Raw genomic sequence first — 18568 nt, 5'->3', positions numbered from 1 at the left:
TATATGAAAAAAGCTTTTATTCATATAACCAAAGATGCTGGGGTATTTAAAAAAATGTTTAAATAATTTTGCATCAGACCCGTGAATTTATGGGATTCGAACACCATTTTATCATCGCTGACATCATGTAATTCATGACATTCAACATCTTCACTAATTGCATTCGTTTTTATTTGCATGGCTGAAAATTTTTGCTTGTTTTGAATCGGGAATTTGGTTGGTATTTTTCACGTTGTCATTGTTTCATATAGTAGTGCGGGCTGTACTTTGAATGTTTTATCTTTTTTGCCACCACTCGATCGAAAATAAAAGGACGGTTATTTCTTTCAATGCGAGATGCAGTTCAATTCAATTCAAATCAAATGCAGTCTACTCTTGATCCTCTACTCAGAGATCATACAAAAAGTGCGATATTTGAAGAATTGGGACTCACTTTTTGGAGTGACCTTAATGGTTATACCTAACCCAACCATATAACACTATTCTTTAATAACACTAATTAGCTCCACAGGCACAGTGGAAAGGTGACCAAAACTGCAGTAAGACCGTATTCATAGTGGCACTGTTGCAGCGGACATGTATTAAATGCCTGGTCATTCTGATTGGTTATATTGCGAATGCACGCCAAAGGTGCTGGAGATTCTAGAAATCATGAACGTGAAAAATCAGGATTTGAACCCACCCGCTACTATGCCCTTGCACTGACTGCTGCAGTCTAGTGCCCTAGCCGACGATTTGTAGCATTTTCTACGATGCTTCATCTTACATCGTAGTCATCTCATGAAATAAGGCTTTTTCAAGGGGTGACATCTTAACGGGAATCGGTGATTATTTGATATGTATTTTTTGCAGGTGGTGAAGTGCAAGTAAAAGACAGAGCAACACAATGTACAATGGTATTGGTTTAGAGACAGCTCGGGGGAGCGGCACAAACGGCTACGTTCAACGTAACATGTCGCAAATACGTCATCATAAAGACCACCGCGACTTCAAATCAGAGGACGATCTCAAAAAACTCGATCAGGTGCTCAACAAAAAACCGAACGTCGAAATCTTGGAACACGAGCGCAAACGCAAAGTCGAACTGAAATGCGTTGAAATGGAAGAATTGATGGAAGAACAGGGCTACGACGCCGACGAAATCGACGAAAAGGTCGCGTTGTTTCGTAAAATGTTGACCGAGAAAGAGGGCGTGGCCGACGGGTCGAACATCGACAAAGATGATTTCGGCCGGCCGGTCGCCAAAGCGACGCATCAGATCGCTGAGGCGAACCAAGAAAAGAACGACTTACTGCGGCAAGCGTTCGGTTTGAGCAGTTTCTACGTCGACGGAAGTTCGTTCGATCCGAATCGCAAAACGAAAGAAGCGGAAGCGGCCGCGAAGGCCGCTGCCGAGCAGAAAGCATATGATATAGTCCGCAGCAGTTCGTCGTCGTCATCTCCGGAACCGAGGCGGAGCAAGAAATCACGCGATAACGAAAAGAAAAAGAAGCGCAAGAAAACAACTTCGCAGTCGCCGCCGCTGACAAAACGAGGCAGCGACAGACGCTCGCGAAGTCGGTCGCCGAAAAAACGCGGCGAAAAACGATCGAAAAGTAAGTCGCCGACGTCGCGTAGACGCGGCCATTCAAAACACCGATCCGAGCATCGTCGGTCGCGAAGCGAGTCGCCGAAACACAAGCAGCAGTCGCGTAGAGTTCATCGGTCGCGTAGCGAGTCGCCGCAGCCGAAGCATAAGTCGCGTAAACGAGACCATCATCGCTCGCGGTCTCGTTCGGAGTCGCCGTATAAAAAACAACGTAGCAACGCGACGACGTCGTCGAGGGATCGTCGGCACAGCGATAACAAACCCGGCGGCGAAGATCGGTCGCGATCTCGTAGCACGTCGCCCCCGCCCAGACACAAGAAAAAAGATAAGAAGAGACACAAGCGAAGCCGAGACGACGACTTTCCAATCGATTAATCACGAAACGACTTCGGAAATGCGGCTGAACATTCCGCGAGATAAACCGATATTTCAGTCCGCTGCGTAAAAAACAAGAAAAAAACTGATCGATTCAAAATAAAAGACATTTATTGAAACGATGAAGAGCATTTTTTGTATAAATTCGTAGAAAAATGTTTAGATTTGAAACAGGGTCCCTACAACTCGTTGATTCTTTAAAAACGCCTTCAAAACGGAAAATGCTTTTAAAGGTGCTTGAATTGAGCAAAATGCCCAAAAGTCCTTTTAAACTCCTTCAATTTTGAGAAATAGGCAATAGAAATAATTGTCTAGTTTGTAGTTGTTCAATAGGGACCAGGATTTTTATTTTTTGACCAATTAAGCGGTTACAAGATTAGAAACCTCGAAATTTGGGAAATGCCTTATATCCATGAATAACAGATCTGTAGGGACCCTATGAAAGTATTTGTAAAATTTGCTTATTGTAAATTAACATTTGATATACTTGTACCAGTTCAAAAAACGTGTTGGGAATACATGTACAGAGCTCTTGAAGGTTTTAGATTTTAATGAAAGTGACTATTTACGGCATAAGTTGTAAATTGTTATTGTAAATATGATATTTCTGTCGACTGTATTAACTGTAATTTATCCCCTGCGTATTAGAAACAATAAATATTGGAATGTACATAAAAAGAATATTTTCATAATTTGTTACGATTGGTTCAGGCATGAAGCAGGAAAATTAGATTACCGGGTAATTTTTATCACGTTAGGAATTTCTCCCAGAATGTTTGAAAAATAGAAGCCTCCTGGTGAGTTTTCCTGTGTAAGGATTTACCAGTAATACTCTATTAATTACCCACTTAGGAGTTTCTTAACTGATTTCTTCAAAATGACATTGTTTAGTTTTATTTGTATGTATGTGCAATGGAAACTGATCAGTTTAATTAGAAACTCTTAACTTTATCACCTTTACTTTTTCTCAAAGGGAGATTCCATACACCCTGGAATCCCTGCCTGAATCCACACCTGCCGAAGCCTAATCTATAAGGATTGAATCTTGTGTAGCACAGTCTACATGTAATCAACCATAAGGCTGCTGTTTGTCAAGGTAAGAAGTCAAGAATGCCGATTCACCAGCCAAATGATGACTCCTGGCGGACATCATTGGTATGGAAAATTAAGGAAGAACATGGTTTGTAGCAGGTCTATTAAGTGCTATATAACCGATCTGGAAAAGCTTTGTTAAAACCCTGATTCGTGCTTAATTTTCACAAAAATGTCAATAAGTGCTGAAGTGCTACTTGCTAACTTCAACTTGTTATCTGAAAAGTTGTCAGCATTCCTAATTGTCATGAATTGTGACGTTAAGTGTTGATCATTGCATTAACATTAACAATTTTTTTCACAAGGTTCCGCCTTTTTTTTCGCAGTGCGCATGCCTTGCTGTATTTATAAACGTAATACACATGGAATCGCTGCACGCCCACATCGGGTTTCAAAGATAACCATGTGGATTAAATCTCGTGTTCAATACAAGGATTTGAACGCTGGCTACTGCAGAAACATCCATCTTCGAAGTCAGTATTTCTGGTACCTGAACTAATACAGGTATCGATTTGCTGCCTACACCCACCCCTTCACACATTTAATGCTTTATCACTATTTCATCCAAAATTCTTACCGGGTAATTGAAAATGGCAGATTTTAAACAGTACACATTAGATGCGGTGGTTCCAGGCTGCAGAATGATTCACGTCAGTAGTCAAATCCTTTAAAGATCAACTGTTAATTAGAACCAACTCTCATCATGTGAAATAAATACTATAAACAATTTTATTTTCATTCCATATTTACAATTTTTACATTAAGTTTGATTTGAGAAGCACATACATAAACGATGTACAAAGAATCTCACAAATCATTGTTGTTTGATCCTATACAAACTGTGAGAACGAACAACATTAGTTCTTCAACAGTACCCAAAAAAATGCCTTCCTCTAATAACATTAACTTTTTTGTGATATCGCTTTTTAAAAGTCTTCATTGTTAAATTACAGCTGTAACATATGCTTTTTTATAATCTGGCGAGCTCCTCTGAGATTTCTTGCTTCTCATTGGTCATATAATGGCCGGTCATGTTCGCTGCATGGCAGCGGAGTAACCAATCAAAACAGTTATAACTGTTATCCAATCAACTGATTTCTTCTATTCCTATATTTTTGCATAGTCAAATTGAACAGATTGTTCTTGATGCAGTTATATAACATGGCAATTGTTTTTCTAAATGTCAAAATGTTAATGACTATTTCTGCGATAGAAAATACAGGAATTCTCTTCGTCACAATTCCAGATTCAGTTCTGTCATCAGAATAGGTCACGTCAACCAACTTAACCCTGAGAAAATCGATCAACTTGACATCTGACTGAGCCATCAACGCAAACTCTATCAACGTAGAAACTAGATCATCGCTTAAAACCAAAAACCGGGTTGAAAGTGACTAACACATTAAAACCCTGTTAATCGTAACTCATTTCAACACTAACATATTATAAGGCAATCTCATTGACTACAACAATATTCTACAAACAGAAAACAATTGCTACCAACAAACACTAAATCTACAGAAAAAACATTCAGACCATTCGTATTTCATTCAAAATTAACATTATTTACAAATTGATTGTATTTATTATTGGATAGTTGGACAGTGCAGTGTCATTTGGTCTTATTTCATATTTGTGGCCTATTGTAATTTTCGTTGAAATGTCACCGACAATAAACCGGTACTACAAAATGCATAGATTAAGTTTGGACCATATTTCTTTCTACGAAGCGCCTACAATTTTTGCGACGATAGGAATTTAGGGTGTGTATGAAGTTCTGTATCAGAAGCCAAGTAAAAACACTATCCCATTACTCATATACAACAGACTTCATGTAACAGCCTTCGACTGTACCGAGCACTGAATAATTTCTATTACTGGCAAAATTGTATCGAGATATGTACACAGCGATTAAAATGCCAAAGGTAGGGACTTTGAGAAATGGGCAGTTCCTAAAAATTATCATTTTAGGCAAGATCGAAACATCGTAGCTTCTTCGTGGACGCAGACTAGAAAATATAACCGTGCATTCGTTTAAATTCGAAATTGAAAATATTTCAAAAATCACATATTAAAATCACACAACATTTTTTCGAAATTTGATCGGAACATACCATACATGCACAATAAATTAATTATAAAAAGTCATATAGATCGAATTCGCACGAAAATAAAAATCATGAGATGCATTAAAGATAAGTTTAACGCATCAAAGATAAGTTTAACGCACAGCATTAGAGACTTCAGCATACTTTTTCAACATGCAAACATATATTCAGACAAACGGCGAAAAGCACAATTTTTCGTATATTTCGCATAAAGAATGTTTCAAATCAAGAGATCATTAAGCGAATGACGGCGGAATCGAAGGTCGGCGTATTCAGCTTTTTTGATAGAACTCCGTAATTGTTATACACAGGGTTATGGTTTGACACATACGAGCAACTCTGGAATCCGATGATCGCATATAAAACAAGACTGCCCCGGTACTCTGGTTATCGCTATTTCTAGGAGCCGAGTACGATTCGATCAATTTTAAATAATCAATACCGGTAAATGATAAAAATAACCCTATACCAATTTGTATAATACGTCACAGTAAACCTTACTTAAACTGAGTCACGTTTCGAGATGATTTTACATTAAAGCAGAACCCAGAATCATAGACTGGCTCTTAAATATTTCCCTTTGTTGCTTAATACAGTCAGTAGCCTAACAATCTTTAACCGTGGAAATAGCAGACAATTGAATCATTCAAAGTATACCCCAGTACAGTCAACTCCTGGATATCCGCCACTATCGGAACCTTTGCAATTTTGGTGGATCATCAAGGCTCGTAGATAAGTGAATTTAAGAACTTTGCATTTTATTCAATGTATTCATAGTTATCATTAAGCCGTTTACTATAAACACGTGAACTGTTTTATTGAACTCCGCCTTTTATGAAAAGTAGTGACCGGTTTGTTCTGTTATCTAAAATATTCATCAATTGTACTCTGAGAGTTTAGTACTGGTAGTCCCTGTAGTCAAAATATTCACATGGGGGATCAGTTGGAGGACAACATCTGGAGTTGATTACAAACAACAGTATCACTGTAATATATTTAAAGCAATTGTTGCCAATAAATATATTCGATGGCGGATAATTAAACAAAAAAGAACCATCATCATAAGATATGTTCAGAAAATTGTGTGGCGAATGGGCTGATATAGAATTCGGCAGACAATTGGAAGCTGAAAGCACTGATTAATTCGGGACGAGGTAGATACGCGGAGGGCGGATAACCAAGAGTTGACCGTATATGAATCTGAGCCCAAAACAATCATGAATTCAGTGAACAAATAAAAACCCACAGTTAGATCTGTAAAAACAGTTTATTTTCCTTACAGTTTCGAGGCTTTAGCTAAGCCTCATCATCAGAGGAACAAAAAATTTTGTTTGCTTTTTGTTCCTCTGATGATGAGGTTTAGTTAAAGCCTCGAAACTGTAAGGAAAATAAACTGTTTTTACAGATCTAACCATGGGTTTTTATTTGTTAACTCTACACTGAGATTGATATCAGTTAATTGCAGTCATGAATTCAGTGAGTACGTTCTATAAAGCAGCAAAAATGCAAATAAGATATGTGCTATATATATACGGTAATCTATTGCAGGATATATTCGTTTCGAAGACACCTGAGGTTAATAATAAATACTGTCGCACTTATCGAAAGGCCACTAAAATCTCGAAGACCCTTTTTGCATTATAATAAACCTAATATCAATTTAACGTTAAGACTTATTTTTCGTTAACGACGTTGATTTGTTATCGTGCCAGTGAGTTTCCATGAATTCGCAGACTTGTTCGTACGAGCAAAACGTGATCCCAACCGACAGCGCCGCTTTCATCACACTCGGCACGATGCCCTTGAACAGGCCCTTGATTCCCTCCTCGCGGAATATCGTCATCGTGCAGTCGCGCAGGCTCTTGTAGTTTCGTACCTGGCCGAATTTCTTGCGCGCTTCGTCGAAGCCGACAACTTGCAGACGCTTCTTCATGAGATCCAACGGGTAGACGATCGATTTGGAAAACACACCCGACAGCGATCCGCATACCATACTCTCGATACCGGCTACAACACAAAACAACCGACGTTCATTATGTACACACGTACATACACGGGAAGGAGGATTGCAAATATCAGTAAAATTTAAACCATTGATGAAACACTATGTCTGCGTTGAGACACTGATAAAGCTTTCAGGAAACTTTTCGGACTTCATCTTTCTCGTTATATCAATGTAGGATTCTCTGATGTATCAGCATAAGTTTGCTTTAGCCGAACTTTGATGCAGGGAAACATGGAAACAGGGGACGGACACAACGGTTCCGAAGGCGTTTTCCTGTGTGTCGTTTTCGAGAAACATGGTCTCAGGGGATGTTTTTGAGATGTTTGTTTTCGCATTTCCCTTCGTCCGGACTTTAGCGGTATGTATGTTATGAACAGCCCCTTACCCAGGGATTATCATCACAATTTACATCTTTTCATTAACCATGGTACATTATTTTCAGCAGAATTTTTCATCGTCGTGATAAAAGGGGATTCTTTAATAATCGATGTTATTCTAAAAATTGTTTTTCGATCTATTCCAATTAAAATTTTCTCTGGAATTTTCTTAAAGTAGTTAAAAATATAAACAGATAATGAAACTTTCAACCCAAAACCAGGCACCGAACAAATACCATCACCAGAAACTGATCCGGCAAAACCTGTACCCGGAAATCTAATAACGATTCTTTGATTCAAACTTACTCGGGTGATGAGTGTGGTGATGTTCAGTTTTGATGTATTTCTCCCAGATATTCACGAAAAACGAATAAAAGCCGAACATCAAACCGGATTGCGGAACGATTTGTAGTAAAGTTGGCGATAAACCGCGGAAGAAGCACCGGGCCCCTTCCTGTTTATACATCGTTTTGACTGCCGAATAGATCGTCGGGTAAATCTGAAAATATCGAATTTCAAATGATAAATTCATTGTCATCGTTGGAGTAGATAATAATTCTTGCGGCAATTTATCCAGCGAACTTATCAAACATAGTCATCATCCTAATACAAAATATTTCAAACTAGATGACAGCAAAATGCAGGGGTGGCCACTGGTATTTGATTTGCTTTAACCCCTGACTATTTCCTGACATGAACGTTGTTTTCCTAAGAATCCAATCAATTAACACAGTCAACTACGTAAGACATAGAAGGAAACTGTCTGATTTTATGCGCCATCTAGCTATCTCAACAAATTTCCCCGACTTATAGCTTTTTTTACATAGTTCCCTGACTTCTTTAAAGAATAACAAATTTCCCGACTCCTCCTTGATTTCCAGCTAATAAGTGGCCACCCCGAAATGCCGAACTGCAATTGCGATTTACCTTTGGTTCACCTTGAGCAACTAGCCGCGTTCTGACTACGTCCATCGGTTGCGACACGACGGTGGCGATACAACCGGCCAATCCACCGCACGTAAAGTGATAAGCCGGTTGATACCGATCGGTGAGTACGATCGGGAATAATTTGCCGATATCTTTTGTCAGGATTTCGAACGACGAAAACTGAAAAATCGAAAACGAACTTTTTCATAACTCAAGAGTCAAAACTACCTCCGAACTATGGAATATTATGATAAGAGGACTTTTAACTGGTTCTACGAAGTAAACTCTTACTCCGACAAGGTTAACTGCCTGCATTACAAAATAAAGCTGGCCCCAGTACGGCAGCAGAGGGACTTTCAACTGCAGCGATATTTACCGTGACTAGTCCGAATGAAATTGAAAGCATCTGCGCGGGAACATGTCCTTTCCATAACGCCTGCATCTTTTCTTCGCGTAAAATCTTAATGAATGCCTGCGTAACTCCATGGTACGTTGACCCTCCACCTTTTTTTATCGGTTCTATTTGAAGCTAGAAATACAACGAACAAATTGTAGGTACGTATCGTAGATTGCATGACCACGATGTCAAGGGTATCTTTTTGGCGGTTTAAGTTTGTGGTCTCTAATGAAATATGGACTTTTCTATTGAGTTTCCATAATTTTCATTAAAAATTCAAATAAATTTTTTGTGCCCGTCCTAGAGATTTCATTTATTCCAGAACACCTTACAATGTATATAATATTAACTGTTTTTGTATGATACATTTTATATTCTATTTTGATAATGTTGTTTTCTTGTCTTTATTGTATAGTCCAATAATGTATATAAAACGTTACGGCACAATAAAGATTTTTTGAATTGAATTTATTCCATGTCTTGATATTAATGCCATTCAAATCTAATTCACAACTGTGGGCATGATTGGCAGTCTTTTAATACAAACCTGAAATCGGACTTTGACAACGTCTAATGGTTGTGCAATGGCTCTAGTGATGACACCACTGATAGCACCAGCTGCAGCTTGTTCCGATTCAGACAGGTGCACATCACTTGTCGGGTCATATCCCACCATTTTCAACCTCCAGGAATTAACTTTTTCGTATCAACACTATGTCATAACCTAACAATGTAAAACGCAGAAATACAGGTCAAACCCTAAAAATCCAGATGAAATTGCATTGAAAATGAACTGAATTAGCGACCGAATTGTCGCACCAAAATGCACGCCATCTAGCAGGATAGCTGATGGCAAAGGATCCTCATGCCACACTAATGATAAGTGTTTCATGGGAAAGTTTATTTTTTTAGTAACTAGCCATTGTTCCCGAAATAGAAGGCAACTTGTAAGATTGTCTTAGGCCAATTCATAAATTCTGACTAGATCTTGGATAGAGCACAGCCACGAGGGCAGAGTCTTGGGTTAAAATACTGGATTAAGATAGGTTTTCTGATGGGAAGTAAAGGGATACAAAAAAGGGCGTGAGTTTGGCGTGATGTCATTGTGATTAAGCAGAGAATTTGACTGGAACAGGACTTGCCCTACAAAAGGTCAACTAACAGATCAGTAGCGACGAGTTTTGTTTGCTCTGTCCACAAACACAGCAACAGCAACTAACTGGACAAGTGGTTGAATGAATAGCATGCCCCATCAGGAAATTTCATTCTAAGAAATTGTCTCGGGAATCACTGCGAAATACATCTTTCCTTAACAGAATCATACTGGTTACGCAAGCAAACGATTTAAACACAGACTATAATCGACATCAAGTCTAACAAATTAGACCGTTCAACGCTCAAATCAGACACTTTCTAGTTGGTATAGATTTCTAGTTGGTAAATGTTATATTCCAGTACATTTTTCACGAGTTCTAATTCATTTTCCATACTTATTCTTCCGATAACTCTGGATTGTTAAAGTTATAAAGCCGATCTCGACTAATCAAGTACACATGAGAGACGAACTAATTACCAACTGAAACCGACTGGCACAGTCCAAATTCATAGAATTTACTTCGAATTTGTTTTGCTGCATATTCAAACATTCACTTACCTATCAATTGTATGACTGCAATCAAATTATTTGTTTCCAGCATGAGGAGACAATCAGGGGGCAGTGCCAGTAAGTTGCTCAAGTTGGTTTGCTGGAAATGGACAAGACCATGGTTGAAATAATAATGTATTTTTGTTATGGTACAATGAAATTTAAAAAGCCTCTAAAGTAATGGGTGTTTTTTGAGCAACTGGCCTCAGGGTCTGGGTTCATAGTCGAGACTTAAGTCCAAAAGTGGTCGTAAAGTTGTAAGACTGGCAAGTAGATCCTGGCCAAGGAACAGAATGGTGTTCCTGAGAGTTGAAACGGCACCTCTGTACCATAAATGACAATTCAGTCGGATTTCATGGGTTCAGTTGTTGTAAAATTACTTGAATAAATTCAATGAAAGAAGTTCCAAACCGGCGAGAAAAGATAAAACAGAGTCCTCTAAAAACAGATTTAAACGAAAAAGAAGAATCTTTAATTACTGTTCAAAACATTTATTACGAATTAGAGCTTATACTGAACAAATATGATATCATATATATATTTTTATGTGTATATATATATCATTAGTAAGTCTGAAACTTCAGAATCTACGATTTAAAGGGAAAGTATTTTCGAAGCAGTGTTAACCTATTTCGAAGGAAAATGTTAATTTTTCGATTCCAATTACAGCACGCGATCGAGATTTCAAGTCAAAATGATTCCCATGAGCTTCTCAGAGGTAATTTCGAATTTTTCTCACTGGGATACAGTAGACTGCTTCGAGATAACACTGCTTCGAAAAAACCATAATTTTTGGGATAAATAACTACTGCAATGCCAGCACACCTCAGGACTATATACCGGGTACATATTCCTCCTGACCATTTGTCAACAAAACTATAGATTTCATCGAACAACAAATAATAGCATTTTTTTTCAGGCAAACGTTCTCGTTTTCACCGAGATATCGAGAAAGTTGCAAGGTTCATTAAAATAACATTTTTCATAAGACTTCTCACGCATAAAATTTCTCACACCGTTCTCTGGCGTGAATGAAAAGTCTCACAAAGTGTGATTGCCTTTCTTATTCGTATACAATCTAAGCACGTGCCTTGATCTATTTCTTGATCTATTAACAGTCCCTTATATAAGTCTAAGTAATAATTTCATACATCATGCTTATGAAAGATTCTCGCCTTCAGAAATAATTTTTTTTTTTTTCGATTTATCAAAACCGTTGTAAACAGACACTTCCTACCAGAAAATATTCAAACAATAAAAGCACTCGCTTTATAAACCTCCAAAAAAGAGGATTTATGATTTTCATGCCTTAGTTTTATACAGCAAAAATCCCGCAAAAAAAAAAACCGAAAAAGTTCATTTGAAAATTGTGTCTCGTCAAAAAACATACAAACAGCGAGTAAAATCCATAATTCTACAGTATGCTTCTAGTTCCAAGGATTTTCTAGATTGACAATGAAAATAGGGAAATCTACCCTATACTCCTGCTAAAATATCTTTTAAAAGCAGCGTGAATCTTGCTTGAAAATTCTCTATTAATGAATGAATGACACGAAAGATGGAAATAATAAAGCGATCTACGAGATTTCTCTATTTGATCAAAAAAGACAAGTTCTTTTAAAACGTAATAAACTCTGCCGCACGTTCATATAGCCAAGGCATATTGAATATTCAACATACATAGATATATTGCATCTATTGACAGCTCTTTAAAATTTTTTACCTATTAACCCTTTCAGTGCCACTACACCGCGGTAATCAGTAATAGACTGCTAATACATCGCATCACGGTGTTTCCATGGTTTTAGTAATTAATTCTTATCTGTTTTGAAAGATGGCAGCACCTTCAAACATAGTGACACAGTAAGTAATGATACACCGCACCACAGTGTAGATGCACTATAGCGGTATTCGCATTATTCAACGCACTGGTGGAATTTTTTAACCTTTTCAAATCATCTCCAGCACTTTTGGGTATTAATTAGTCAGCACTGAAAGGGTTAACAAGCTTATCGTGTTAATCAATAAATCTAATTACAAATCTCGCGATTAAAAACTCAGGTGCTAAAATCAAATGGTAAAGACAAATGCAAGTTACTTTTGTTATAAAAATTCACACAACACGCCCGGGCAACAAACACTATTCCATTTCATTAAACATTAACATTATATTCAATACTGTACAAGTATTTTTGTACTACCCATAACTATTTGACTTCTTTTTTTTTCTTCTTTTCGAAAATAAGTTTATCATCGTTTTTGGTTTTCGCATCAATTCAACGACACCTTTTGTCCCGTATTTGACACATATCCATCGCAGAATACTTATTTACAAACACTGTTCCCCAACCCCCCCCCCCCGAAAATAATCATCGCGAATATCCCGCAATCAATCACTGTATGCCGTTGATTTATTTTTCATTATCTCTTTTCAAATATTCTCTTTTGAATTTCATTACATTTTCACGGAAAAACGCATTCAGTAAATTCTTAAAACAGGTTCATTCAACTTCATATTTCGAACGATCGATAAATTTCACGTACTCGTAACCAAACCTCTAGCAAAAGGACATCGAAAGGTTATTTTCATTCTTCATTATTATCAACCAACAAGAAATAATGTCATCGACAAGAGTCGCCACCTGGTAAGAAAAGTCTGAATCATTGGAAGCACATGTACATTTAATATGGACACCACCGAAATCAAGCTGTACATGTCATCCGCAAAGGCGGGGAGGATGCTTATAATCTTGGCAGCGCCGGGGAGATGGCGAAAATCCCCGCTTATTTCATCGTCGTATTGATATTTTGTATTTCATTTTAGACGAAGGAACGAACAAAAAAAAGCGCCCTCTGCAGTGAAACACGGGTAACGATTATTTCAAAATTAGCCCAGGATATGAAAACACCCTCCCGCTGACCTGAACCAGTCTGCGTTTGAAAACAGACTCGACAGTTTTTTTAATATGTGAGCGTTCGACTTATTTTCGTTCTCAATTAGTAGTAGTAATAATTTCAAGATGCAACAACAACAGTTCGTTCGTTCATTCGTAAAGCGATGCTCATGCGCGCGCGTGTTCTACCGTCGTACGGCGTTTCGCCTCACACCGACAACGAAACGAAACTGTTATACTGTGAGATATTGCGTTTGAGGTATTCCGAGCACGGGCCGAGGACTCGTTCGAAGCGTTGCCGATCGAGTTTCACACATTTTAACGGTCCTCGAGCGATGACGGTCGCCGCGCGCGGTCGATCCAATAACAGCGCTATTTCACCTGAAAATAATGAAAAAAATAGATAAATTTAATTTCCTTTTTTACTCGATCTCAATAACAATCAATTGGATCATGCAGTAAACTTCGCCCAACTCAGACTTGGACAAAAACAAAATCACTGTTCTGACTTCCAAACGAATTTTCCTATCCTTAAATCGGCTGCTTCGCTTACTGTCCAGTTTGTCTGAGTTAGGCGAGGTTTACTGTTGTTTCGTTTTTGAGAGCGCTGATCTCAGGATGTAAGACCATTATTGAAAATCAATTACAACCAGGCAACTGGGTGCTGGTTTTGGTTCCATTAGGTTGGTGATTATAACTTAACTTCACAAAAATTCGTCATTTATTCAAATGGTTACTACATGTAAATCATACTCTTCAATCAGATAACTACTCAAATTTCATGATAAGAATACCCGCTAGATGAAAAGTTTCCTGGCTGTACTCGGAAAAGCTTACCGAAATAATCAGACGGCCCAAGTTTACCGACTTCAACTTGGTCTTCGTTATCAGTTCTCCTTTGTAGAACAGCTGCTGAACCCTGAAAACAAGCAGACAACATACGATTTTAGTCATCAGATCGAAATCATCAACGTTTACCGCGCTTCATAACTGTTTCTCAACATTGAGAAAGATGGAAACCAGGCATCAGTACACTATTCCATCATTAGTACAAGGTTACATTTGATAAAACGAGCTGCTGATTTCCAATATTTGAATTCCAGGGGACAATTGCTCAAAAGTTGGTAAACCTGTGGATAGTTGACATAGTGACAATTAAAAGGTTATTTTACCATGGACGGTATCTATCTGCCGGTTATCTTGAACCAACTTTTGAGCAATTCTAGGACCAACTTTCGAGCAATTCTAGTTGATATATACGACAGTGGAGTTAACTGTCATTCGAGACTGTGAAGCCGCGTCCAGATTTCAAATACTAACAGATACAACTAGGTCAAGGCATGCTGTTCGAAGTAACGTACCTCGGTAATAATGAAGAAATCCTCGCCCGGTTCGCCTTGTCGAACGATCTGCTCGTTATCCTCGAACTGAACCGGTTCGAGCGCGTCTGCTACCGTCAATCGCTCCCACTTGTCCAAATTCTCTAGAATCGAAACCTTCGTCAAGAACTCTTCGTACATCTTCCTCTTTCGAATTGTGCTTCCCTGAAAATGGTCGATGAAAGATTTCTATGAACTACGAGCCTGCAATTATTTTCATTTCTAAGTATGACATGTAACATAACCTATGCCAAAAAAAGGTTATTGGAGGGAGGCGATTTTGCTATTGAGCTTCTACTCTTTGGAATGAACTAACTTGTAGCATAAGAGAGTCTCCATCTGTCTCAGCCTTCACATCCAGATTGAAAACTTTTCAATCTATAAACACCTATGGTGATTGATTTTCAACTTGTACTTTTTATAATGTAGCTTTAGAATGTAAGGTGCGGTGGATAAGATTTTATAATCGCGCTGTATAAAATATATCATCATCATAACTATTATTCATATTATTAACAACACACGTCGCAGCCCTGTCATACAGTTACAGGGCTCGATGTATTAATTTTTGACAGGAACAGAAATTCTACTTACCATAAGAATTCGCCTATAACTGTCGCGGTCTATACCCCAGAGTTTCACGTCGGTTCTCGCCTGAAAAATTGAACCAACCCGGAATTACTATTCCTATTCTAGATGTTATTTCATAACGAATGTCGCTAAAAATTCGCAGGGGATAACGCGAAACAAACCTTAACAGTCGCTGCTCTGGGTGTACCGTATATAAGAGCCAGTTCACCGAAACTTCCACCATCTTGAATCGTGGTCACACATTCGCCGTTGACGTAAACCTGAAAACGTCGTCATAAACCGGTAATACAAATGCATACTCTTATATCAGCTTAGTCGTTACAAGTGACCAACTTGAATTATCAGTACCCGGTATAACTTGAGAACCCATGTTAATGGTCGCCACTTGACGCCCCTTTACAAATCCCTCGAGTTTTCCCTCGTTTTTTATTACCGGTACATTGAAATTCCTCGAGTAAATCAGTGAAATTCCTAGGTTTAAAATGTTACAATTTTGCATCGAATCACATACTGATAAAGAAAAACGTGGTCAATAGCATTATCTGAATTCCCCTAGTCTTCCAGGTTTTTGGTAAAATTTCCCATAGTTTTCCCTAATCATATCTAGATTTTTTTCCAGTTTTCCAGGTAAGTGGCCATCCTGCGTAAGTAACACTTTAGACATTTCACTTAAAATCTAACTAAAAGCTTTTTCCTAGATGAGGACCGTCCTATCGAAGTTACCCAAGGCTATATACACGTAGGCCGATGCCTACGTGAAAACTTTTAGCAGCCGGTTAATTAAGATTGGCCGTTAAAGTATTATTTTCTGACGGGTGATGAGTGAAACGCTAATTAGTTTTCGCAAAACGTGAGCGCTCAATCACAGGTGAGCTTAGAATGGTGAATGGCATATGACAGTCACGCTACGTGATTTAATTATTATGGAATTTTTTTCGTATACTTCGAAATATTTGAAACATGATTTCATCGTTGTTGTCGTCGTACTTACATCGACTTCTCCGATGTCAATAACGTAGAAATTGTCTCCTTCATCGCCTGTGAAATAAACGGGGAAAAAAAATTATATCTATTTTGAAAAAGAATAGTTTATCGGTAAAGCCCAACGCACACGACATGGGGGAAAACCTGTTTGATCGTCGGAAATGTTGTTCCCAAAACCATGTTTCTTGTTTCTCGTACACGCAAATAAGACTGGTGAACGCTCGGAAACATGGAAACAGTTGATAGGACAGTATATCTGCTTTGTGATGATAAAATATGTTGAGAATCCCCGAATAATAACGAAAAAAAATTTGATATTAAGTCCGAAAATGAGAAAACTACGAAATCAAGGAAACATTTTCAGACTCAATGTTTTTTTTGTTGGGATGCATTTCATATGACTCGGAAACATGTTTCCATCTCCTGTTTCCATTTATGCCTGTGTCGTGTGCGTTGGGCTTAAGCGCGAAGTGAAAAAATCCAGACTGATAACTACACAATCTACAAGGGGTGACCTAACAACCTAAACTGACAGCCTCGAATATTATCTCAGGTAGAACGTTCGCTGTATCAAAATCATTATTCCATTCTTCTAAGCGATCAATGAGGATCTCCACTAACACTCCCACTACCGTTAGACGACTCCTGACACTAGTCCATTTCCGACGAAGCTAACTTGAATTTTCAATTAATCAAAGCGTGTTAGCGAAATTGAATTAGATTAAAAATGAAATCAAATACATGTTATCTTAAAACAAATTCGGCGCTCGTTGACGCCGGTCACAGACCCTACGGTAATTCGGTAATTTGTCTCGCGTCGAGAATTTATACAACGTTTTAGTAATTTTACGACAAGCCGACGATATATGATCTATAGAATAAACAGCACGCGGCCCACGACGACGCGCGTCGATACCGTTCTAGCGGAACTGATTTGATTACGGTTTACTCGAAAATCTCCGTTCATTTTACGCCTTGACGGCGATAAAAAATTCTTTATCGCGAAGGAAATGTTCTTCAGGTTCTATTCGTATTGGCATTACACATCCAGATAAGATGGCTACTTCTGTAAATATTCACCTATGGCATTGTCGAAAAGCCATCTGGCTTGACGTACCCAACAACATTAATTCTTAATGACGCCTTATTTCAAATCTTTAAGACCGCAGAGCGCTACTCTAAGAGTATCATTGAATGGGCTCGGGGTTTAATTTTTACCATCTATGGGGGGGAGGGGGTATGCACCAAAGAAGAATGACATATGAAGAATGACAAAGCTGATTTCATATTAAACCCATGCACTCCGGATGGTGTCAGTAAAAGATGATGCAACCACGGCACTTTGAGGTATAACCATGCTAATGATGTCATAGGGAGATCTTACGAAGAAACTCCAGAGGATTGGAGATATGCGCCAAGGAAGAACAACAGATCAAGGAGAGCTGAATACACATAGGCATGCACTCCGGACAGATGGCGCCAGTAAACGATGATGCATGCAACCACTGCAGGTATAACCATGCTAACGATGTCATAGGCAGATTTTATGAAGAAACTTCAGTCCAACTATAATGACATATTCTTACAGTACATTGACCTCGGGAAATGAATACTAAGGTATTCGTAATAATAACCAAGCAGATTATATCAATCGAACGATTTCTGAAGAAGTGCTGAAATCAGTCGGTAATGGAAATATCGCGGCCGACGAGTCGTGCTTATTACTACTTCGGATACCAATCTTAAATATGCTCAATTACTGATTATCTGATTGAAATGTGAAGGACGCGGGCGACGTACGCCGTACTTACCTTGTTGAATGATAACTTCACCACCGTGACGATGAACCGGGAACATAGCATCGAATATATCGCTGAAATTGAAAGACGAAAACATTACAACCAGGACAGGATTTCGTAGTAAAGTCGCCAGTCGGAACTAATAACTGAATGCGCTTTAGTTCGGTCGTAACACATTTCACGGTGTTGGCCATCTTGGAACTAGGTCCGAACTACAGCCACTGTGCTCAATCCCGTGGCTCACTATTCTCGGATTATAGCCGCCATCACACAGCAACGATTTGGCCCGGATCAGGCCCGAGTCAAATTCGGCCGTGTTTAAATAGGGAGCGTGTTCATATGTAAACCAATCACTCGAAACTAAACAATGCTTTAACAAAGTAAGGCGAGTCCCTTCCGGAACCAGT

General features: G+C 38.6%; 3 protein-coding genes across 8 annotated transcripts in view; 1 reads left to right on the top strand and 2 right to left on the bottom strand.

Annotated features, from left to right (window-relative positions):
* The first annotated feature begins 142 nt into the window (after positions 1 to 142).
* LOC141903573 (uncharacterized) lies at positions 143 to 2628 on the top strand. Its single transcript, XM_074791754.1, has 2 exons — positions 143 to 216; positions 853 to 2628. The coding sequence occupies exon 2, from the start codon at positions 887 to 889 to the stop codon at positions 1961 to 1963; it is 1077 nt and encodes a 358-aa protein (XP_074647855.1). The 5' UTR covers positions 143 to 216; positions 853 to 886; the 3' UTR covers positions 1964 to 2628.
* A 3998-nt stretch (positions 2629 to 6626) lies between these two features.
* On the bottom strand, positions 6627 to 10442 carry LOC141904163 (mitochondrial thiamine pyrophosphate carrier-like). The gene is made up of 6 exons (XM_074792698.1): positions 10360 to 10442; positions 9417 to 9593; positions 8849 to 9001; positions 8473 to 8652; positions 7852 to 8044; positions 6627 to 7170 (listed from the first exon to the last, which is right to left on the bottom strand). Exons 2-6 carry the CDS (start codon positions 9543 to 9545, stop codon positions 6830 to 6832), a joined length of 996 nt encoding a protein of 331 aa, XP_074648799.1. The 5' UTR covers positions 9546 to 9593; positions 10360 to 10442; the 3' UTR covers positions 6627 to 6829.
* A 554-nt stretch (positions 10443 to 10996) lies between these two features.
* The window catches only part of LOC141904633 (cAMP-dependent protein kinase regulatory subunit-like), an 80527-nt gene continuing 72955 nt past the window's right edge, over positions 10997 to 18568 (bottom strand). For all 6 annotated transcript variants that reach the window (XM_074793256.1, XM_074793255.1, XM_074793257.1 and 3 more), the window contains 7 exons: positions 18174 to 18235; positions 16370 to 16416; positions 15540 to 15638; positions 15382 to 15441; positions 14770 to 14952; positions 14246 to 14327; positions 10997 to 13789 (listed from right to left, as the gene is read on the bottom strand). In XM_074793256.1, coding sequence (XP_074649357.1) covers positions 13617 to 13789; positions 14246 to 14327; positions 14770 to 14952; positions 15382 to 15441; positions 15540 to 15638; positions 16370 to 16416; positions 18174 to 18235 — 706 coding nt within the window. In that variant the 3' untranslated portion in view covers positions 10997 to 13616. The remainder of the gene's footprint in view (positions 13790 to 14245; positions 14328 to 14769; positions 14953 to 15381; positions 15442 to 15539; positions 15639 to 16369; positions 16417 to 18173; positions 18236 to 18568) is intronic.

This window comes from Tubulanus polymorphus, chromosome 4 (genome assembly GCF_964204645.1).
Source record: "Tubulanus polymorphus chromosome 4, tnTubPoly1.2, whole genome shotgun sequence".
Classification (NCBI taxonomy): domain Eukaryota; kingdom Metazoa; phylum Nemertea; class Palaeonemertea; order Tubulaniformes; family Tubulanidae; genus Tubulanus; species Tubulanus polymorphus.
Note: the sequence above shows the minus strand (reverse complement) of the source record. Positions and strands in the feature narration are given on the sequence as shown.

Excerpts from the sequence above, each read along its gene's own strand:
- LOC141904163 (XM_074792698.1), bottom strand. The coding sequence starts at position 9,545 with ATGGTGGGATATGACCCGACAAGTGATGTGCACCTGTCTGAATCGGAA. Across the intron at positions 8,045-8,472 it reads TTGCTCAAGGTGAACCAAAG|ATTTACCCGACGATCTATTC; the intron begins GTAAATCGCAAT and ends CGATATTTTCAG. Across the intron at positions 7,171-7,851 it reads TCACCACACTCATCACCCGA|CCGGTATCGAGAGTATGGTA; the intron begins GTAAGTTTGAAT and ends TTTGTGTTGTAG.
- LOC141903573 (XM_074791754.1), top strand. The coding sequence starts at position 887 with ATGTACAATGGTATTGGTTTAGAGACAGCTCGGGGGAGCGGCACAAAC.